Source organism: Leopardus geoffroyi, chromosome B4, assembly GCF_018350155.1.
Source record: "Leopardus geoffroyi isolate Oge1 chromosome B4, O.geoffroyi_Oge1_pat1.0, whole genome shotgun sequence".
In the NCBI taxonomy this organism is placed as follows: domain Eukaryota; kingdom Metazoa; phylum Chordata; class Mammalia; order Carnivora; family Felidae; genus Leopardus; species Leopardus geoffroyi.
Genome location: NC_059341.1, coordinates 84,192,400 through 84,215,563, shown reverse-complemented (window position 1 = coordinate 84,215,563; position 23,164 = coordinate 84,192,400). Strand labels below are relative to the sequence as shown.

General features: G+C 40.6%; 1 protein-coding gene across 25 annotated transcripts in view; it reads left to right on the top strand.

The window, feature by feature from the left end:
• Window positions 1-23,164, top strand: part of R3HDM2 (R3H domain containing 2) — a 165,027-nt gene that overhangs the window by 114,538 nt on the left and 27,325 nt on the right. For 10 of the 25 annotated variants that reach the window (XM_045465101.1, XM_045465103.1, XM_045465098.1 and 7 more), the window contains 12 exons: window positions 6,020-6,219; window positions 8,739-8,762; window positions 10,574-10,615; window positions 13,199-13,285; window positions 13,809-13,935; window positions 15,032-15,110; window positions 15,754-15,813; window positions 16,377-16,517; window positions 16,927-17,035; window positions 19,786-19,881; window positions 22,773-22,804; window positions 22,903-22,956. In XM_045465101.1, coding sequence (XP_045321057.1) covers window positions 6,055-6,219; window positions 8,739-8,762; window positions 10,574-10,615; window positions 13,199-13,285; window positions 13,809-13,935; window positions 15,032-15,110; window positions 15,754-15,813; window positions 16,377-16,517; window positions 16,927-17,035; window positions 19,786-19,881; window positions 22,773-22,804; window positions 22,903-22,956 — 1,016 coding nt within the window. In that variant the 5' untranslated portion in view covers window positions 6,020-6,054. Of the gene's footprint in view, window positions 1-6,019; window positions 6,220-8,738; window positions 8,763-10,573; window positions 10,616-13,198; window positions 13,286-13,808; window positions 13,936-15,031; window positions 15,111-15,753; window positions 15,814-16,376; window positions 16,518-16,926; window positions 17,036-19,785; window positions 19,882-22,772; window positions 22,805-22,902; window positions 22,957-23,164 lie in introns of those variants that run through there. The other 15 variants (XM_045465087.1, XM_045465080.1, XM_045465089.1 and 12 more) reach the window with 9 other exon arrangements.

Genomic DNA, 23,164 nt, shown 5'->3' with positions numbered 1-23,164 from the left:
TTGAAGACCTGACTTAACAGTATTCCATGAACATACAACAATTTATCTATTCTCCTGAGCCCCCAGATTTTAAACAATTTAAAAAATAGGAGTATCAGTTGGGAGTAATTTACTCTTGATATACAAATTGGTAAAGCACAGGAAAGTTTACAGGAATTTTGCCACAGGGTAAGTCAGAATGTTTAGCCTCTAGCTATTATCTTCTTGCTTAACATTCTTTCTACTAGGCCATGGATTAAAAGGGAGAAAAAGCCCTTCTGTCTCTGAGTGTCCCCTCTATATTTTAATAGACACTTTTCCAAGAAGTGTCTTCCTAGCCCTCCCAAGAAGACATCCAGATGGCTACAGATACATGAAAAGGTGCTCAACATTACTCATCATCAGGGAAATAAAAATCAAAACCACAACGAGATACTACCTCACACCTGTCAGAATGGTGGCAAGGATGCAGAGAAAGGGGAAACTTTTTGCACTGTTGAGAATGCAAACTGGTGCAGCCACTCTGGAAAACAGCATGGAGGTTCCTCCAAAAGTTAAAAATAAACTATCCTACGACCCAGCGGTTGCACTACTAAGTATTTATCCAAAGGATACAAAAATGCTGATTCGAAGAGGCACATCCATCCCAAGGTTTATAGCAGTACTGTCGACAGTAGCCAAAGTATGGAAAGAGCCCACATGGCCATTGACTGACGAATGGACAGAGAAGTTGTGGTGTATATACACAACAGAATATTGCAATCAAAAAGAATGAAATCTTGCCATTTGGAACAACGGGAATGGAACCAGAGTATATTAGGCTAAGTGAACTAAGTTAGAGAAAGACAAATACATGATTTCACTCATATGTGGAATTTAAGAAATAAAACATAAGCAGGTGAACTTAGGGGAAGGGAAGGAAAAATAAAAAGAGAGGGAGGCAAACCATAAGAGACTCTTAAATACAAAGAACAAACTGAGGGTTGCTGGAGGGCTGTTGGGTGGAAGGAAGGACTAAAGACCTAAATGAGTCATGGGCATTAAAGAGGACACTAGATGGGATGAGCACTGGATGTTATATGTAAATGATAAGTCACTGGGTTCTACTGCTGAAACCAGTGCGACACTATACATTAACTAACATGGATTTAAATTTAAAAAATAATAATGCCTAAGAAAAAAGAGAGAGAGTGAGAGGCTGGGAATATTTAGAAAAAGAAGATAAAGTTGTCTCCCGTATGGGGCTCACATGGTAGCAGGATTAAGCTTGTTCTTTATGACTTACACAGAGAACTAAACTGGGGCCAGGGGCAGCAAGAATAGGAAGATGAGTTTTGCCTCTTTATAATTTCCCCCCAAAAAAGGTTTGTTTCTGGAGAAGACTTTCCCTTCACTAAAAGTATACAAACAGTTAGGACGACCATTTTTCAGACTTGATGATTCAGGAACCTGACTGAGAAGGACTATGGATGTAGAAGGATGGAGGTAAATGAGAATGCTTCTGAGTCCCCTTCCAGTTAATGAGATTCCATGATTCCTTTGTATCTCTGGTGGACTTTCCATTCTTTCTAGTTTTTGGACATCTGTCCCCTTAGTGGAAGTATTGGATAAAGGTTAAGAAAGCAAGTGCTAAAGCCAAATTTCCTGGCTTTGAGCCCTGTTCTACCATTTGCCAGTTCAATAACCTTACATTACTTAACTTCTCTGTACCTCAGTTTACTTATCTATAAAATAGTGATAATAAAATACGTATCTCATAAGATTGTTGTAAGATTAAACAGGATACATAAAACACTTTAGGATAGTGACACAGTGTAAGCACTCCAAAAATTTTAGCTGATTATTATCATCTTTCTGTCAATTATTTCTACTTCTAAGGCTGGGCTCTTCTGTCTGGTTCAGATAGTCTCTCTTCACATACCATTTCTGACTATGTCAGGATGCTTTTGACTAGAAGGAACAGTAAACTCAACTCAAAAGAGCTTAAATGATAATAAGACTTATGACCTCACATGTTGGGAGGTACCATCCAGGTTGACTAATTCTGTCTATCTCAGCATCAAGGATCCAGGCTTTTTCTATCTGCTCTATCATCCTCAGAGTTTATAGAATATTGCAGTCCTGCATTATCTGCACACAAGACTATCTTCAGTAGAAGATAACCATTCTTTTCTAGTGGCTTTTTTTCTTCTTTTAAATAGAGTGAATGGCCTTTCCTTCCTTCCTTCCTTCCTTCCTTCCTTCCTTTCTTTCTTTCTTTTTTTTTTTTTTTTTTTTTGAATGACCTTTCTTTGAAGCCACTCACCTGGCAAAGTCCTTTCATATTTCACTGGTGATGATTGAGTCACTTGTCCCTTCTCAAACCAGTCACAAAAAGGAAACAATTGCCACAATTGATCTAGCCCGCCTTCTCGGGCTCAGGGATAGGGTCACCTTCCTTGATCATGTGTCCTCAGAGGAAGGCAAACACCAAAAGAAAATCTGGGCTAGACTGTTAAGTGTGGAAGAAAGGGGAGATTTGAGTGGTGTGCTAGGATACCTCTTCCTCTGCTATTTGCATTTTCTCCGGAGTAAGAATTACTTTATCTTTTATAGCTCATTAAATGCTGGTAGTCTCAGTGGAAATGCCTATCAAAATTCTTAAAAGTGGATGGATCGTTAATCACTGTCTTATGGGTGTTTTTAAGAATCTAAAGCTCAAGTTTTTCTGTTTCCCAATGAATGAAGAAAAACATGTAGCTCCTTAAAACTGCAGTTGGGGAGCACCTGGCTGGCTCAGTCAGTAGAGCATGCAACTCTTGATCTCGGGTTGAGTTCAAGCCCCACATTGGGCATAGAGCCTGCTTTAAAAAATAAATAAATAGGGCGCCTGGGTGGCACAGTCGGTTAAGCGTCCGACTTCAGCCAGGTCACGATCTCACGGTCCGTGAGTTCGAGCCCCGCGTCAGGCTCTGGGCTGATGGCTCAGAGCCTGGAGCCTGTTTCCGATTCTGTGTCTCCCTCTCTCTCTGCCCCTCCCCTGTTCATGCTCTGTCTCTCTCTGTCCCAAAAATAAATAAACGTTGAATAAATAAATAAATAAATAAATAAATAAATTTTAAAACCCTGCAGTTGGAATATATGACCATATTCCACGGGTGACTATTATGAAAGACCTTTTTTTTGTTTGGTTGATTTTTCCCATAGTGCTTTGGCTGAAAACAGTGTTTGGACACTGAAGTTGGTCTAGGTATCCAGATAGTTGAGCCTTTTCCAACTTCTGTGTGAAGAGGAGCTGCAAAGTTGCCATTCTGATTTGAAGAAATACACCTACTTGGTAATTGAGACCTAGAAAAAGAAACACCCAGTCGCTTTATATTTTTCTGTTTCACTGTCCCCCTTTTTAAATTGAGATACAAAGAGCATATAGTTTTGTGTAAGTTTAAGGTGTACAACATAATGACGTACATATATACCATGAAATGATTACCATAGTGTTTACCTAACATTCCTGTCCTTATGTAGCTACAAAAAAATTTTTTTTCCTTGTGATGAGAACTTTTAGGATCTACTGTCTTAACAACTTTCAAATATACTTTACAGCAGCATTAACTATGGTCATCATGTTGTACTTTGCATCCCCAGTACGTTTTGTCTTCTAAATGGAAGCTGCTACCTTTTGACCAGCTTCATCCAATTTCCCCACTCCCCAACTGTCACATTCTCTTTCTGACAGAGAACTCTGTTTGAGGCTATTTAAGCCTGAAAAAGAAAAATATTCAAGGTCAATTACATGATACAAGAAGTAAACTTAATTTTGTGGGATTCCGCAGCAGATTTAGCATCAAGATTGAAACCATTTATAGCTTATTATAGGGAAAAACTATAGAGTATAAGAGTTAAGACTGCTTAAGAAGGAGTGAGATGATACTGTGCCAGGAGTTTTCTCGGAGTGGCTTGTAGGCTCCTCTCAGGAGGGTATAGAAAGGAGGTCTGATATGGGGAGGTGGGGGAAATTGCATGAAGTCATATTTAAGAACTCTTCCAATTCTGATCTCTATTGATGTTTCCCACCTAAGAGATATGGAAAAGGCATGTGCTGGGTTTTATTACACTTCAAACTGGAGACAATGGATGCCTGATTTACCCATGGGAGAAAAAATAAATATGGGTATATGCAGTCTCCATGTACAGCCAATGATCCATAAAGCTTCGTGGGTTCGTAGAAGTCTTTTTATAGAATCCTCTAGGTAATAGATCCAGTTAATTAAAAAATAGAATATTGGCCATTTTATTGTGTAGTTTGTTTCTTCCAGTATTTGTCATCTTAAATTCAACTGTACGACTGTGATTGTATGAATGACTCTCTGGCCTTTTAAAGGGCCTTCATTTAGCCCTGTGCAAACTAAGTCTCTAGGCAGCTGCCCAAGAGTCACCACAAGGTGAACAAAGCAATAATCTTGCAGACTGTTTAACTTATGCCAGGATGAGATTACCTGTGCTCCTTAAGAGCCTTCAGGGTCTTATCATTTAAACTGATTTGAAGGAGGAAAAAATGCCTGGTGTGACAGTTTTCTTGAATCATTGCTATTTGTTTGGCTCTGTTTCTAAGGCCACATGGAATAGATATGAAGTCTGGGAGAGTTTCTAGTCTTATCTTTTTTTTTTAAGTTTATTTATTTTGAGAGAGGGAAAGCACAAGTGGAGGAAGGTCAGAGAAAGAGGAGAGAGTGAGAATCCCAAGTAGGCTCCACACTGCCAGCGCAGAGCCCAATGTGGGGCTCAAACTCACAAACCATGAGATCATGACCCAGTCTGAAGTCAGACACTTAACCGACTGAGCCACCAGGTGCCCCCCTAGTCTTCTCTTTTTAAAGAAAGGAAAGAAGCATTCAGAATTGAAGTAGTCTGTAATCTATGTAAGGAGCAACCTCAGCAAACTTGTGTTTGAGTGTGTGCGTGGATTACTGTGTTGATTGACTTCATTACAGGACTTCCCAGGTGTCAACAGTAATGAAGAGCTGGCCGCCCCTGCAGTATGGATGCTCTGTATCATTGGGAGACTGTAGAATGACTGAACAAATAGTGAATAACAAAGCAAAGATTTTCTCTTCCTTCAGGGAGAGACCCAGTTTTTATAAAGGACAGCTGACCACAAAGCTCGCTACTCCTTCAGTTTGCTTAAGCTAAAGGAAAGAATTTAAGAATTTATAAACCATCTCCTGATTTTGCTGCTTTTTGGTGGGGGAGACACTTGAAGTTGGTAACGTTGTGGTTTGTGGTAACTGTGGAAGTTCTCCCTTGGGAAAGGAGAGTAGTCCTCTCTGGTGGTGAATAGAGCTTTATGGTGTTTTTCTTCTTTTTGGAGAGAGTCTAGTGAGTTAACTCTATCATGTGCTCAAGCTGAAAATGTGAGCAGATTTCTGTAGGAAACAAGGGGGGCAAATAAAATGCTAAGAGGGCTCATACTACATTGCTTCAGAATTGACTCCTGGTGAATCTCAAGGTTATTATGCTGGGTAAAAGAATCCAGGTAATGTGTGACGTAAAATTCTAACAAAGGAAGGCTAATCTGTAGTAACAGCAGATCAGTGGTAGGTTGTGGGTGATGGAGAGGGGAGGAAGGGCTTACAAAAGAGCCAGAGACTTTTGGGGTGATGAATGTGCTCACTACATTGGTTGTAATGATGATTTCCCAGGTGTGTGCATGTTTCATAATTAAATTGTACGTTTTAAATATATGCAGTTTATCATATGCCAGTTTTACCTCAATAAAGCTTTTATTATTTTTTTAAGACTTTATTTTTAAGTAATCTCTACACCCAGTGTGGGGTTCGAACTCACAACCCCAAGATCAAGAGTTGCACATTCCGCCAACAGCCAGCCAGGCACCCCTACCTCAATAAAGCTTTTTTTAAAAGAAGAAATTAATCCAGGGGCAGCAGTTATTCAGAGACCCTTTTCTGGGTTACAGGGTGACTGCTGCAGACTAGTATGTGAAATACAAGTCTTGTGTGTATGGATAAACACTTCCTGTTTAATGCGTCTGATGTTTCTTTAGGAGTCCATAGAGGCTACTGTATTATATCGAAGAAGATGTCTAACAGTAACACTACTCAAGAGACCCTGGAAATAATGAAAGAATCAGAAAAAAAACTGGTGGAAGAATCTGTAAACAAAAACAAGTTTGTATCTAAGACTCCAAGTAAGGAAGAAACTGAGAAAGAGAGTGAAGATACTAGTTTGCGTCAGGAGACACAGGTAAGAATTAGAAGTACACCATATGCACACTCATTATACCAGAATAGAAAAGTCAGCATAAGTGGTATTGGCAGTCTGTAAGAAGCCAGTCACTTGATTCTTCCTAAAAACCTATTTTCCAGCTTTCAAGAACTGTCTCCTTCCTTTTTTATCATAAAATGTCCACAGTGAAAGTCTAAAGAAGACAGAGTAATTTCCTAATCCATTTGGACCTGAGTTACACTGGTTCTTGCTACCTTTTGATATTTTTGAACTATCAAAAAATAAAATGTATACGAACACATTATTTAACAAGTCATAATATAGCTCATACAATAAATTCTTAAAATTACAGCTGCCTGGCTTTACACACAGTGTTAAATTCATATCCTGGTTGTGTTAAAGCAGTCAGCATTTTCTGGGTCAGAAATAATCTCTGAACTTGCCACTTGCTAAGTGAGTGAGAAGAATTTCACTCTTTGGTTGCCATGTTGTTTTCCCTCCAGATTCGTAGTGCAGTGCAGATATGATGGCAGTAGATGGCCAGCCGAGCTTCCTCCAGGGCTCCTGTTTGATACCCAGACAGCTAAGACTCTGAGCCTCTAGTTTACCTGTTCCAGTCCTCTCTTTTCTGTGGTCACTGCTAGTTTCCTGTGTTACCCAGATCCAGATTATATAAATCCTTTCCTTCGTGCCCAGGGGTTAGACTGGTCTTTATTGAATGCTTAGGAGATAGACATAAGAAGTTAGTTTAAAAAGCAGTGGCAACCACTAGAAACTTGAAACATAATTTCTTTTGACAACCCAATTCATCTAGGCTTTTTCTTCTTAAGAGATTAAAACAGCAACAACATAAAGGGATGAATTAAAATCAGACAGCTCTCTGAAATATTTTGTTCTCCTGCTGCCTGTTCTTCTACTGTCTTTCCACCTAACAGCTTGCCAGATCTCTGTCCTGGCTGCTTTTCTTTCCATTATCTTTTGCATCTGAGTTGTCATTCCCTGCCCATCCTCCCAGAGTTTGTAGAGACAGTCTGCCACCGTTCCAGCTATACTTTCAGCCTCCACTGATACCAATAATGAATTTTAAATCCTCAGGACAGATAAGTGATGAATGTTTAATTATGTGCTGTCATATTACATGGAAGATAGTAATTAAATGAATTTCTGGATCCAAGTTATTCTAAGGAGACCACTTGAAGAGGTGTTCTGAACTCCTGTTGTGTGTACTCCTTGAAGATAGGCAGAAAAGAAGGGATGTGTACAGGTGTTACACACCTTATAGACACTCAGTTCAAGAATGTTTTCACCTGGATATACAAATAGATCGTGTCGGAGGTTGGAAGGGAACTCGCCTCCCCTCTGACTTGTTGCTGCTGCTGGAGCAGGTGGGGCTGCTGCTGCCATCTACTGGAGCTCCTGATCTTTCTAGAAGTCTTTAGTCTTGTCCCACCCTTCAGAAGCCCTCTCCCCTCCGCCGTTTCCCAACAGATCATGTGCCCTTTCAAGAGCACTAAAAATTCTGCTCTTTCTCCTACCTTTCCCTGCCCCTCCCCCCGACTCATACCCTGGAAGTCTCCCCAGGAGTCTTACTGATGCTGTCAAGGGAGTGCTTCTTATGAAGTTGGAGTTAGAAAGTTTGCAGAAAGAGGACTTTCATTACTTGCACTGTGTGAGATGTATTATTAGAATCAGCAATTGGAACTCAGAACGTCTTTCATATGCAAACAGTGCTATTTAAAAGGCAGGTTCTGAGACTGAATTTTGAATGGGCAAATTAACCCTGACGTAACACCTGTCTTCAGCCAACCAGCTGAGTGTGACCTTCTAGCTGGGCTTTCTGCCTTTAAATTTGTGATCCTTTTGGATTCATCTACCATACTGCTTTATACAGATGGCCATGAAATAGAGATCTGATTATGTTCATTTTTTTCAAACGTTCTGTGTGTCTCATTGTCCTAGGCCAAGACCCAGATTTGTCAGCATGGCATATTGCGACCTAGTCCCTTGCCTGCCAGCCATCCGCCTCTGGCCATTCTGTGCTTCGGCGTTATCTGATTCATTGGTCCCTGTTATAAGTAAGAGCTGAAAAGTTTGGAGAAGGCATGCTTTCTTTGCCTAGAATGCCTTATGTGGTATTCTTTTCTTGGGCTCCTCCAACGCCTGAACCTCCCATGCCAGCATCTGTCGTCAAAACTCAGTTGAGATGTGTCTTTCTCCAGGAAGCCTTCCCTGACAACCTTAATCACCCATTGCAGGTCTACACTGTATATAATTCTTTGAGTAATGCCTATCTCTGTCTCCTTCACAGAACTATAAGCTCAGTGAAGCCCAGGATTAGGTCAGTTTGGGCTCACCATTGTATCTCTAAGGCCCACACAGTTCTTGGCAGGCACTCAATATCTGTGAATGTATGTGTTTGTGAATTACTAGGTCTGGGTTAGACACTTGCACCATGTGCTCCTATAGCACTGCATAACTATTTCTGGAATGCATTTGTACTGTATTGTAATTGTCTATTTGTCTGTCTTCTCCAACAGGATTATGAGTCCCTTTTGGACAAGGTTTGTGTTTTTTATCTCTGTATCCTCCAGTAGTTAGCATGGTGCCTGGTACATATTAGACTTTAAGTACATGTTTGACAATGAAATGAAAACTATCCATTCTGGGAAGTAAGCAGATTCATACATTGCTTGTAAGGCTATAAATTGGAATAATCTCTTTGAAGGGCAATTTGGCAATACTTTATAAAATTTTTAATTAAAATTTTTTTTTAATTGGACTACAGATATACTGTATTTGTAGATGTGCTTAATGATGTGGTCATTGAAGCATTGTTTATACAAACGAAAGATCAGAAATATCCTAAATGACATGATTTAAGGGACTGGTAAAATAAGTTATGGGATAGCCACAGAGTGAAATACCATATTAGACATTAAGCAAAGCAGTAGGTCTATAGAATAACATCTGTGAAAAAAAAAGTTTAAAGGCAAGGTTCAGAGCAGTGTGTACAATATACATTTATTTGGTTTAAAAAAAAAAAAAAAAGAAAGCCTGTGTGTGCACATGTACAATAAGCTTCTACATATTCATAAAAGATATATGGAAAGATGACAAGAAAGTCAGTACTACTTGAGTCATTAGGAGAGAACCAGGTGGCTGGGGGACAGATATGAAAGGAGACTTATTATATATACCCCCATTATACCTCTTGAATGTTTGTGCTCTGTGTATGTTACTACCTTTTTGAAAAAACAGTTGACACATTCCTGGACTATGGCTCTTGTCTTACTGTGACATCTCTTACATTGACCAGACTCACCATCATTTCTTACTTTTTCCATCTGCCTTCCTGATTTTCCATTTTGCATTGTGGCAGTGTTGTTTGGTAACTAGTGAAGAGGAAAAAGGAAAGAAATCCTCACCTACCCAGAACCCTACTGGTACTCTGCCTTTGTCTTGTTTTCCTTTCGCCACCTAACCTCAGTTCTCTCCATACTTCAGTGGCAGTGAGTTCCATTCTGAACATCTGAGAAGCCCTAGGTACTTCATCCCATACATAACCCTACCTCATCTCTTCCCAAAAGCCCCCATTTTGACTTTGCAGCTGTTCAGAGACCCCATCAATTAATTTGTTGTCTCTTCCCTCATCCTACCACAGGCCCTCATTCTTCATCTTCTTCAGCTTCTATTCTGCTCCTTACCCACTCTTTTCACCCTCCCTTTGCTCTGGAAGTCTTGTCCATGTCTTCCATGCTCCCTTAGTTTTATCCTGTCCCAGACAGGCTATAAGAGCCACAACCAGGTGCTTAGAACTGGGAGGATTCTCATCCTCAGTGAGGGAGACATTTGGCAAGAAGTGTCTTCATTCCATATCAGCAGCCATAGGGACAGGTCCTTTGAGTATCTCAAGTTGGAACTCTGAATGTGTTTTCCTATAAAGATGTTACAATAAGTGATGATTAAGGGCCATATTGCCTGTTCATTATGGGTTAACTAGGCTCCTGTGATCATGCTTGGGAAAAAGCACTCTGTCAGTGCTATGGTAGTGACATTTCCAGAAGCCTCCTAATTAAGAGAGAATTCTGTGATTTATCCAAAAGTAATTTTTATTAACCTGTGAAGGCTAACCAGTAAGTGTCTTCCTATTCATTTTCTTCATGGTAAGTGGTGATGTGCTATAGGTGGCCCGTGATCCCTTCCGTGTCACAGTTACTAGGGCTGTAGCAGAGGGGGACGGGGGGACAACTACACCAAGTGGTTCTCATCATAGTTTAGCTACTGTAATGCTTTTTCTTTGTAAACTTGTATTGTTTTTAACCTAAGTGCTGATTTTCTACACCTTTAATATTTTCTAATCTCCTTGTAACAGAGGCGGACATCCAGCCATGGTCATGCCAGGAAAAGAGCCAAGGTGAGAGCCCTTTCTCTACATAGTAGTCCCCCCTTATCTGAGGTTTCACTTTCCATGGTTTTACTTACCACACTTCAACCATAGTCCAGGAGTAGATGATCCTCCTTTTGGTATATCATCAGAAGTTCATTGGTAGCCTACTGATACGTCACAATGCCTGTAGCATGCACCTCACTCCATCTCATCATGTAGGCATTTTATCATCTCACATCATCCCAAGAAAAAGAATGAGTACAGTACAGTAGGATGTTGTGGGGGGGGAGACCACAGTTATATAAGTTTTATTATAGTGTAATTGTTCTATTTTATTGTTGTTATTGTTCATCTGTTACTGTGCCTAATTTATAAATTAAACATTATCTTAGGTATGTATGTATAGGGAAAAAAACATAATATATATAGGTTTCAGTACTATCCTTAGTTTTACGCCTCCACTGGGGGTCTTAGGAAAGTATCCCAGATGATAAGAGGGGACTACTGTAGCTTCTTTTCTACTGTTATTAGTAATACATTTCACAATGGACTTATCATTAATATCTACTTTATTTGGATTATATATAGGCAAAGTTTTTCTGCCTGCACTTTATACTCTAATTGTGAATGTGCACACACACATGCACACATTTCCTATTGGAGGGTCTGGCTTTATTTTTCTCCGTTACCTTTAGTTCAGCCACAGTCTATTTCTGATGCCCAGCTGTAGTCTGTCACAAAGCCTGAGCACATTGGTACTGGTTCTGCTGGAAAGCCAGTTTCTCTCCTCACCTCTGGTTTCTCTAGGAGTACTATGAGTGTTATTTTTCCCTCCAACATTTTTTTTCCCATTTACCCTTCAAGATAAATCCTGCACCATTAGTGGAAACGACTCAACAGTTTTGGACATCCTAAAAATACAACCTTTGGCGGGGCGGAGGGGGGGTACTTTTTAGGTTGGGCCAGGGAGGAGGATTTTGTTTTTCATCATTTTTTGATAAAATTAGCACATCACAGACTATTTTGAGCGGCGTTATCAAGGAGGACTATATGTGTTAGTATGTGATGGCTTTTTAATTTTAGTTGAGGGAACAATAAAATATTAAACCTTTCTTGGGGCACCTGAGTAGCTCAGTGACTTGAGTGTCCAACTCTTGATTTCAACTCAGGTCATGATGCCAGGATCATGGGATCAAGCCCTGCATTGGGCTCCATGCTGAGTGTGAAGCCTGCTTAAGATTTTCTCTCTCCCTATTCCCCTCTCCCCCACTGACACATGCTCTCTCTCTCTCTCTCTCTCTAAAATAAAAAAATAATAAATTTAAAAAAACCCAAAAAACCCTTTCTTGCAGTGAGAAGAATTGTCACCAGAGGAATAATTAAGGGTGTCTACCCCACCCCCTTTCCCCCCAAAAAAGCAATGGCAGAATTTGGGAGTGGCTCAGACAGTATGTGGCTTGGATTTGAACACCACACATAGGATAAATTGAGTCTGTGTTTTGCCTGACATGGCCTAAATCCACAGTGATGGGCTTGATGTTAAAGTTTACAACAGAAGGTGTTCATTTCTACTTAATTTCCACCCAAGCTTTTTGAGATAAGTAAGACAGTTGTTATGTCCATTTTACAGATTAGGTAACTTGGGTTTATAGAGACTGAGTGAATTTGACAAGATATTCATTAGTAAGTGGCAGAACTTGGCTTGAAGTCAGTTCTTCAGACTTGCGAGTTCTTTGCACTATACTGCACAACCCAGAACACACATGCCATGTTTTGTGCTGTTATATTTACTGTAAACCTTGATTTTATTATAAGAACTCTTAGTAAATGTTTATAGGTAGATTTCCAGTGCGTCAATTCTATAATTTTTGGCTTTGGGGATCCTTAGGAGAGCAATGATTTGCAAAGTATTCTTTAGCCAGCGAAAGTAAACCAAGTGCATTAGCTTCTTACCACGTTAAATCCCTAATGTTATAAAAATTTATTTCTCTTTACTCTTTTCAGACACTTCTTTCCATACCCTTGCCACCTCAGGTTTAGAGTCATTTAGCATTTATTATCACTCTGTTCTAGGCACTGTGTTAACATAGTTTATGTCACTTAATTCTCACAAGCCATCCTTTAAGTATTTTTATCCCCATTTCATTGAGGGAAAAACAGAGATCCAGAGAGGTCAAGTAGTTTGCTCAGGGTCTCTCATAGCTCATGAGCACAAAAGCAGGAGTTGAAGCTAGGACTTCTGGCTCTTAAATCCAGTATCTACTAAGCTCTGCTACTGTGTATTTTCAGTAAACCTCTGAATCTGAAATTGGTAGAGAAAGGAGGTAGAGAAAGCTAAGTGAAGTGGTTTTCCTATCATCTGTTCAAGGTAGCCATTTTGTTTTTATATGTCTACTAATGTAAGCAGGGGAATTATCTTTGAAGTAAATCAGGAACTGGCGAGTAAGGCCTGTTTGAAGGGAAAAACAAAAAAACCTGTACTTAACGGAAGCAGCAACTAACAGAGCCAAAGAGGATACCCTTCGTTCAGCGAAAAGCTTTCTGAATGTCCACCAAGTGAGTAATATATATATATATATATATATTTGTTTGTTTGTTTGTTCGTTTCAGTCTAATTCCAAGCTGAAGTTGGTGCGCAGCCTGGCAGTGTGTGAGGAGTCCTCTGTCCCTTTTGCTGATGGGCCACTGGAAACCCAGGTATGTCCTTTATAAGAGTAAGTGTAACTTTTGAGTTTGGCCATTGTTTGGTAAACTGTAGTGTAACAACCACAGCATCAGCATTAGGCCTGGAAACCAGGGTAGAAGGGGCTTCAAAACAGGTGGTTGTGGTAAAGCAGGGTGCATGGGTGAGAACATGAAGCATAGGTCTTCACACCTGGACCACCTGAGATGATACAGATGAGGAGATCCCAGGGTTGAATCTTGTTTTCCCACCCACACTTTTTCCCTCTGGTGATTAGAACCGTATCTGTCCAGTTTCTATGCCAAGAACAGCCAGTGTAACTTGACCTCTCCATATAGTGGCTGTGATCGTTGGCAGAAAAGGCTTGGCTTTTCACCCTTTTGGTAGAACAAAAACTAAGACAATTTAATCAACAAAATACTATCTTCTGTAACTCAAGATTTCCCTTCTATGACATTTCAAGGGAGAGTAAAGTCCTGTGGGAGAATTGAAATTCTTTTCCCCCTTTGATAATATTCCTCTTTTCTCTTGTCTAAGGATATAATTCAGTTGCACATCAGCTGCCCCTCTGACAAAGAGGAAGAAAAATCCACAAAGGATGTCTCTGAAAAAGAAGACAAGGAGAAAAACAAAGAAAAGGTCCCAAGGAAGATGCTTTCTAGAGGTGAGGACTTTCCCCACCTCTCTTGTGTCCTATGGTCTGGCTCTGTAGTGTCTTTTCCTTCCATCTTGGAACCTGCTGACCTTACTGACCCAACAGTTCCTAGTGTCTTGCTGACTTGGGGAGGTGCCTAACTAGGTAGGTTACTTTCTTTGCTGATTTAGCCAACCCTGCCTTAGGGGCTAACGTGCTATAGAGAGCTACTCTGTTAATGTTGGCACTGTCTATAAGAAGTCATCGTAGTTAATTCTGATTCTATTTCTGCTGTGGAATAAGTAGTGACATGATTCATCACTAGTAGCAGATCCTCCAGATACCGTTTATATTTTGATTTGGGGATGCTTAGAGTGATTTTTTTTTTTTTAAATCAGGTTTGTATCTAATTATTAAGCTGTCTGTGGTTTTAAACTCTTGGGCTGGTAGCAAAAATACCTGCTCCATAGAAGTTATAGTTGAGAGGAAAAGGCAATCTTGGGATTAAATTTTTATAAATAAATAAATAATTGGGGCGCCTGGGTGGCGCAGTCGGTTAAGCGTCCGACTTCAGCCAGGTCACGATCTCGCGGTCCGTGAGTTCGAGCCCCGCGTCGGGCTCTGGGCTGATGGCTCAGAGCCTGGAGCCTGTTTCCGATTCTGTGTCTCCCTCTCTCTCTGCCCCTCCCCTGTTCATGCTCTGTCTCTCTCTGTCCCAAAAATAAATAAACGTTGAAAAAAAAAAAAATTAAAAAACAAAAAAATAAATAATAAATAACATTTGAAGCTGTTTGCTGAGATTCTGGAAAATTCAGCCCCAACTGCTCTTACCTGGAATTTATTTTCTCTAACTAGAATAAAATCTGCTTTGTTTTGGTTAAAACATTCAGCAAATTTTAATTATAGTCAGGTAGCTTTTCAGTGTAACACTGATGCAACACTGTGACCCAGATTCTACCTTCCATCACTGTCATGGGGAGTTGGGGGCAGGAGCTGGTAAATCAAGCATCATTCTGGTTTTTAAGCTAAAACTTTACCTCATTGAATTGTGGGCTTCTGCTTATGATTAGATTTCATGTGAGGTGGTTTCATTTATTTTACATTTCTTTTGTTGTGGTGGTTCTAGACTCCAGCCAAGAATATACAGACTCCACTGGAATAGACCTACATGAATTTCTTGTAAATACACTGAAAAAGAACCCAAGGTAAAAACATTATTTGATGGAAGGGGGATAGCAGGGCCCAGCAGAATACCTAAGAGGTCAAGCAGCTTCTCAAAATTTTTCCATTACTCGAATCTAGGATTCCCACCCCCCTCCCCCACCATTTCCCTCCAGTATAGTTTTATATTCTGCGAGGGATTCATAGTACCCTCGTGTTGAGGTGTCTGCTTTCAGAAGAGTTGAGACAAATTCTGTGGAAGGAGAATGCAGAGGCAAAGAAATCTAAAGGCTTGGGAGTATGATTTAAAAGTACAGGAAAAAAATTGATATGTATAAAAACTAAATATACATCTATAACCAGATAGAATGTAGACTACTGATTAGATTTTATAAGTGTAAAGTATGTGTTTAAAGGAACATAGCTGCCAGCAGAATTAGGTTTCTGATAAGGAAAACAAAGTACATGATTAGGAGGATCTGCAAAATGATTGTTTCTCTACTTGATTGTTTTTCTTTTTTAAAGTAATATAAGACAGGCCCGTGAGGTCTGTCTACGTTATTGGTCTGCTATTGGGGGTTGGATCTATTCCTCCCTTCAGCTTCTGTAGTGTGCAGGTTTCAATGCTTTCAATGTCTATGGGAGGGCTGCTTTTTGTTTTGTTTTGTTTTAATCTTTTCTAAACAGGGACAGAATGATGCTGCTAAAATTAGAACAGGAGATTCTGGAATTTATTAATGACAACAAGTAAGTTACTTGAACGAAATACACATTTAAAGGTGGGAGGGGGCACTGAAAAGAAATTTAGGTACAACTTTAGGATATCCCCCTTTCATATTTCCCTTGAAGTCTGAATTTTGAAGTAATTACTCACTGGGAACCAAAAGAAATTGGGGAGAAGTAATCAGAATGAATTAAAAAGTATATTGTGAAAACCAAGCAAGGTTTTTAAGTTATTGCATAGACTTGAGTTGCAAAGAATTGATATCTTTTCAGTAGCTAGCCCTTGTCCCATATTTAATTATTCTTCAGATTCTCCCTTTTTTCTTTGTAGAATACCATACAGGAAGGGGAAACCTAGGAATAGTCTTAATGAGGGTGGTGGATCAGAGTGATCTACAAAATGCTATAGATAAAGAAGCTGAGAGAACCTTTTTGGTTCCCATTGAGTGAGGATCTATCTTCCTTATAATAAGTCTGTTCCTCTTAAGAAATTCTCCACTTTAGACACTTGTAAGAAAAATTACAATTGGTTATTATTGCTGTTGTTTTTCCTTATTTCACTTCCCCGCCCCCTGGTTTCCCTTCAGTAACCAGTTTAAGAAGTTCCCTCAGATGACCTCATATCACCGGATGCTATTACACCGGGTAGCTGCCTATTTTGGGATGGACCACAATGTTGATCAAACTGGAAAAGCTGTCATCATCAACAAAACCAGTAACACAAGAATGTAAGGGAGGAAAGAGATTGGAAGACTTTCCTGGGATAGCCTCTAGCATGGAAGAGGAAGGTGTAGGATCAAGATGTCTCTTTCTGGGGAGGGGACAATGTGGAGGGTTATATTATCAATTCCTACTCTTTGTGAGGAGTTAGAGATAGATTCTAGGAGGCACTTGTGTTTTGTGAAGGCTGGCCCCTGGCCTCTCTTCACCTTTATTGATAGGACAGGTATAACTTTGGAGGAAGACAGCTTACAAAGAATAGACCTTGAGGATTTCACTGTGGCTTTGTGGATGTGTGACTCCAGAAATCCCTTGAGGGAGAGTTGTGGAATTTTTAAGAGTGCTATACTAGAAGGTCTGCTTCCTAACAAAAGGGTCTTTTTCCTTCCTTCTTTCTACATTTCTCTCCCAAACCAGCCCTGAACAGAGATTCTCAGAACATATAAAGGATGAGAAGAATACAGAATTTCAACAGAGATTCATTCTCAAGAGAGATGATGCCAGTATGGACCGAGATGATAACCAGGTGAAGAATGGAAAGGGGTGGGGCCATACAGAGAGATTGCAGTAAGAGAAACTGGGAGGGGAGAAGAATTTTTGTGGGATAAAGAAAACTCGAAATATCTTAGTATGGAGAAATGTATTGAGTTCTACTCAGTTGGCTGTGGCTTAATTTTGAGGACTGACTACATTTGTTGAGCTGAATGCCGCCCTCTTAGCCCCAGAGAGACATGGTGCTGAGTTTTGCTGGGTTTCCTCATTTGGCCTGGAACTCCCTGGTTCTGCCGCTGACTTCTAGCTCTAGGTCATTTGGGGACAAAGCAAGGTTCCTCCCTGCTTCAGCCTTGATTCAGCTGACGGCTTCATTCTTTTTTCTCTTTAATAGTTAGGAATTTCTTTGGGAACCATTAAAAGTTATTTTATCCCACTTCTGTCTTATCCTAGCTCAGGGCTAGCCTTGGACTGGCAAAGTTGTGATGTAATTTACCCACTTATAAAGATGTTTCTGATCCCTTTCTGCAAACTCCTTATTTTCCCAACTCCTTCCACCAAGGTGAGTGAGTTGATTTGACATTTGATGCTGGGAATCTCAGGCAGTATCCCCTTTTTAATCTATTCCCGTGGGAATAAAACGTGAACAGTCTGCCCTATCGCTTCACTCATGGGCCTGGCTGTTGCCCTGACTTCTAGCCTACTCTTCAGATAGTAAGTTTTTGTTTGAGGATTAGTTTTCCCAGCCATATACAGCATTTAGATCCAGCCAGCCTCTGTTTGACCTCCAGAGGAGGTTAGGTGGAGAACCAGGATTAAGATTTGAAGAGCATGGTTGGGTAGAGCCAATATGAGTCTTGCTAATTGATGATAACTATAATAATATCTTACCTCTAGAGTCAAAATTAATTTTCTTGGGATATCGTATGGTCTCGAGACCAGGACTTTTCCTGCTTGCTACTTGAGTATTTGAGGGAGTCCTTTTGAGAAAAACGCCATTATCTTTTGTGGACAAACACGCTGGGTCTGATTGAAAACAATGAAACATTTAAAAAAAGACAAAATTTTAAAAATCAGAAAGAGCCTTTCCATCCTGATGCCCTTCTCTCCATTTTCCCAAAACCCTTTTTCTGTGGATCAGGAATTATTCAGGCCTAGAGGCACATTGAGGCGGAGTAGAATCTGTCCATATTACAAACTTTTCATCTCTCAGCATCAGGCTTGATCCATAGTAGGGTAGGCTCTATGCATTTTCGGTCCGTGATATTAATAATAAATACATTAATTGTTACTTCTTTTGAGTGTTTCCCTGACCTAGATTCTGTTCTAAACACATTCTGTGCATTATCTCTTTTAATCCTCTCCACAACCCAGTATACATGGGGGTTATTAGCTCCACTTTAAATATAAGAAAACCGAGGCTAAGAGATGTTAAGTTACTTGCCTGAAATAACATTTTTCAGAAGTGACAGAGCTGAAATTCTGCCTGACCTCAAAGCCCATTATACTTTTTCTGCTCTGTCACTGGTTCACCAGTGCTAGGGGTACTTGAGGTCCTATGTCTTCTTGAATTGGGATTTGTAAAAAGACATTGAGTAGAATTTAGGTTCTTAATGCTAGTGAGAGTTAAATCTAGTGAAAAGTTGATACTCCTGAAGTTATACCTACCCGTGGAGATGGGTGAAGATCAGGAAGATCAGCGTAGAGCAGCAGCCTCCTTGGTTGCATCATCTGAAGCTTTCAGAGCCTCTGGATTAAAGGTCAGAATCTTTTATAACTGATGACATTCATTGGATGGGTTGTCTCCCCCAGAGCATCTTGCCTTCAAGAGCAGTATGGAAAAGGACACTGTGTATGACACCCTACCCAGGACAGTGCTCACAACTCAACAGGCCAAGAGAGGAAAACGATGATGGAGAGTTGGGTGGTGGGCTAGCCAGAGGTGGTGATCTGCCCAGTCATCCCTCATCACCTTCTCTACATTTTTCAGAGAATTTAAAGTTCTCTAACCTCCATTTCCTTCTTTTCCCTTTCTATCACTCTCTCTCTCTCTCTCTCCTTTCCACCGTACCTTATTTGTCTCTTCCTTTCCCTGTCCATCCTTCTTTCTGTTCTGTTCTCCTTTTCTCTCTCTTCTCCTCTTTATGTTGCTCTGTTCTCTTTCTTCTCTATTTCTGTAATTTCTGTCTCTTTCCCTCCCTCCAGTGGCTATAGTTAAGAGGAGAAAAACTGCTTAAGCTTTGAGGTTAGCTTCACTTGGATTTCATTCCCAAGGCCCTCTTTGCTGAGCTGTGTGTGACTTGGATCTTCAGGCCATGGCATTAGTGAGTAAAGAAGGGATAATATCAGGTGCTAGTTCTGTAAAACTCTTCTCTACATTCGGCTCTGCTAAATACCTGTTTCTTCTCCCTCGCTAGCTTCCTACTATCCCTTTCTTTCCCTCCAAAGCAATATTGTTTATTCCCTGGGCTATTCTCTTGATCCTTAGTACCTGATTACTAAAAGGAAGCAACCCAATCCTTATAAATAGTTGTTGTTCTTGACACTCTGGGTGGGGGTGGGGAGACGAAGAGGTTCCAATCATCCAGAAAACCTGATCTCCCAAACTGCATGGTCAGATGTACCCAGTGAAACCTGTCCAACACTGGAAATTTTATTTCTTTTTTTTTTTTCCATTTTTTTGATGGCAACTATAAACTCTCCCGGTTTCTCTTCCTTGCTGGTGTGCAGTGAGCTTGCAGTACGAGGAGAACTTAACTAGCTTAATTCTGCTCATCGATCTAGATCAGAGTTCCATTGCAGGATGGAAGGAGGAGCAAGTCAATAGAAGAGAGAGAGGAGGAATATCAAAGGGTCCGAGAGAGAATATTTGCCCGAGAGGTAAGTGTAGCTTCTGAGAGTTGTCAGCCCATAGCTTTTAGCTCTTAATCTTTGGAACTGTGATTGGAATGAACCCTCCGTAAATGTTTTGTTGTTGTCTTTTTTTAACCAACATCAGCCAGCTCCAGTTTGGTTCTCAAATGTGGCTTACTGGGAAACTGCAGATTTTTATTTGTATTATTTTTCATACACTTTGCAGTATGGCATACCAAGAGAACAAATGGAATGGCTGAATTTGGTAGATATGATTAGACTGAAAATAGAAATGGTTTTGGCAGGCCTTATGGAAGGGCCCTGACTCTTGCCTGTCCATCCCTTCTCCCACTTCCCCTCTTTTACTCCCACTATCCATTTTAGGCATCTTTGCTTCTAAGTGGAAAACTTAGTATCCACACAGCCTATATACATCCATCTTGTTTGGCCAGCCTCATTTTTAGGATATGTTGGTGGTTGTTAGAGCACAGATCTGGCATCCATTCTCTGAGCTCCACATTCCACATGCACAGAGGGTACCACTTACTATTCCCTCCTGTCTCTATCTGAACAGGAAGTCTCTTTCTTCCTCTATTTCCTACCTTGCTTCTTAGAATAGTATGGACTTTGTGGGCCAGAAGGCAACACGATCACTTTAGGCAACTTTATTCTTAAGAAGTGTGGGCCATATTAAATACACCCGGTACCCCTGTATTTGGTGGCCTTTGCCTACAAGACTGAAGAGAAGTATAGCAGAAATTCAGGAAAGGCTGTAGATAAGCAAGAGAGGAACAGATCTCCAGAAAATGTAGGCTCAAGATAGCAGCACTGTCTTATAGTCAAATTAGCAAACAAAGGAGGAAGAGCCAGCCTACCTTTGTAGTCAAAAGATGGCCAATTCTAATCAATATACTTCGATGAACACTACTCTCCTCTCATTTCCCCACTCTCCCCTCCGTCAGCAAGACAAAAAATACATTTATCTCTCCATCATCACCTAGCTCAGAAAAACATTGTCTCTGACTTCAAGAAAACTGAACTCCTCTATAAACGTGTTCCATTGTCTCAGGAGACCCAAATGTTCCAAGGATCCTCAGTGGGGACAGATTCACAACAAACCTCCTGACCAAGGAGAAGGAATCATCTTACCTTCTGTTATATAGACTTCCATTCTGAGTCAGAAAAAAATCTGTCCTCCAGATTATCCAACCATAGCCCAAAGAGGGTCCTCTGCCTTTACCTGCAAACCAGTTGGGTGGAATGAGAGGAGAGAGGTCACTTGTACATGGCTGTGGCCGACGATGACCCTAAGTTGTGGACAGAGCAGGTTGGTGGATGATAATAACAAACATTTATATAGTGCTTACTATCTTTGAGACACTGTTCTTAGCACTCTGCATAAATGTATTTAATCCACACTAGGTCTTTGAGGTAGGTTATGTTATTTTCCTCATTATGAATGAGGGACTGAGGCATAGAAGGTTAAGTAATCTTAGATCAGAGCTCTAGTTAGTGAAAGGGTTGATATTTGAGCTCAAGCAGTCTGGCTCCTAAAGTAAACCACCTAAACTTAACCCCTAAAGTAAACCACCTCTCAATAGCTTGCTCTGCTCTGGGCTCTTCAGATTAGGAAGTACCAGTGATATCATAGTATAGCTGTGATGTGCTGCTCTGCTTCCCTGACACATGGTAAATGACTGTCCCACCATGCCAGCCATTAGCAAAGCCATAGAGCCTCTGAAAGCACAAGTAGCTTTTAATAAGGTATTGGGGCTAATTAGGAACACCAGAACATAAGTGTGTACAACTGTAACAAAATCACAGTTAGCTCTTCTCTCCTTTTTTCTCCTGATTTCCAGTCTCTCAAGCCTCTACGAATTTATGTATTCTTTGTTAAATCCTTGTGGATTTACCACTTTTCATTTCAGCACTTCCTAACTCTTGGCTGTGTTAAAAGCATCAGGAATCTCAGAAGGTCTAGACAAGGAAACATGTCCAAAGCCCACCATACTCCAGATTCCCTTGTGGAGAGGAACCTGGCCAGTCAGAGGGAGCTGATTAAGGGTGGAGTCGTAGGTAGGGGCAAATGGGAGGAAGAGGCAGGCCAACAAGAAAGGGAAGTGGCAAGAAGGGTGTTTGGATGGAAATGCTGCCGCTGCAACCTTCTCTGGAGCCTGAGCTGTGTACTGGGAGAGCTGCCCCACTTAGGCTCTGGTCTGCACGGAGCCCACTCTGCTCAGCAGCTGGACACTCTTGGTACCTTTTTCTAAGGCTTGGGAGTGCATCATAATGCTCACTTCACTCAGCTCAGTGGCTTTGTCAGGAAATGATCCCCAAAAGGAATGTTGCAGGCTTTTAATTCTTTCATTTTTTCTAGGCTCCGAAAAAGTACCTGCTTCCCCAATTTCTTACTCTCCTTGGGTCTCAGGTCAGAATGTCTTTCATTTTGGCCAGTGTGGAGGATAGAAATGGAATAGTCATTGAGGATGACTTCCAAAAAAAAAACTAAATTTCTTTCTCTTGTCTCCCTTTTCCCTTCCCTTGATCACATTCTTTAGGACCAAGCACACCAATTATTATGCTCAGCTTTACCTCTTAGGGAGAATAAATTTAGAACTAAAAAGGAAATAATAGGTTAATACTTTCCTCTTCCTCCTTTCCATACTCCCACTTTTATCAGCGTCTCTTTTTAAACACTCTGTGGGAAGGCTAAAAATACTGAATGCTCTTTCCCACTAAAGGTGAGAGGTCAGATTGGGTGTGTGGGTGTGGGTCATCCTGTCCCTGCTCCCTCTCTCCCTGTTGGGGGGTGAGCGTGGTTTGAGGACCTTGGGTATTCATAGCATCACGGACACCCTTTTCGGTTATGCCATGCTGTTTTCTTATAAGTTATTTTCCGTTTTCTCCCCTTCACCTAGACTGGCCAGAACGGATATCTAAATGACATCAGGTTAGTACCACTTAGCATGTTCCCTGCTTCTCATTGAGCTTTGTCAGTGAGGTTAATATAATCCTGTAATGATGCTTTTCTTTGATGTTAACCAACAGACTCTCCAAAGAAGCCTTTTCTTCTAGCTCTCACAAGAGAAGGCAGATTTTTAGGTACCTCTGTGTGATCTATATCTCTCCTTGTCATTGTTTGTTTTTTTTTTTCTCTCTTTTTTTGTTTTGTTTTTGTTTTGCTGTAATCTTTTCAGCGGAGTGAGTTTGCTCCATGCATGGCTGCTTGTGGAATAATTCACTTTGTGGTTTTTGCAACATTGGATATTTTTCCCGATTAAAAAAGAAATGGCTCCTGCTCAATGACTTT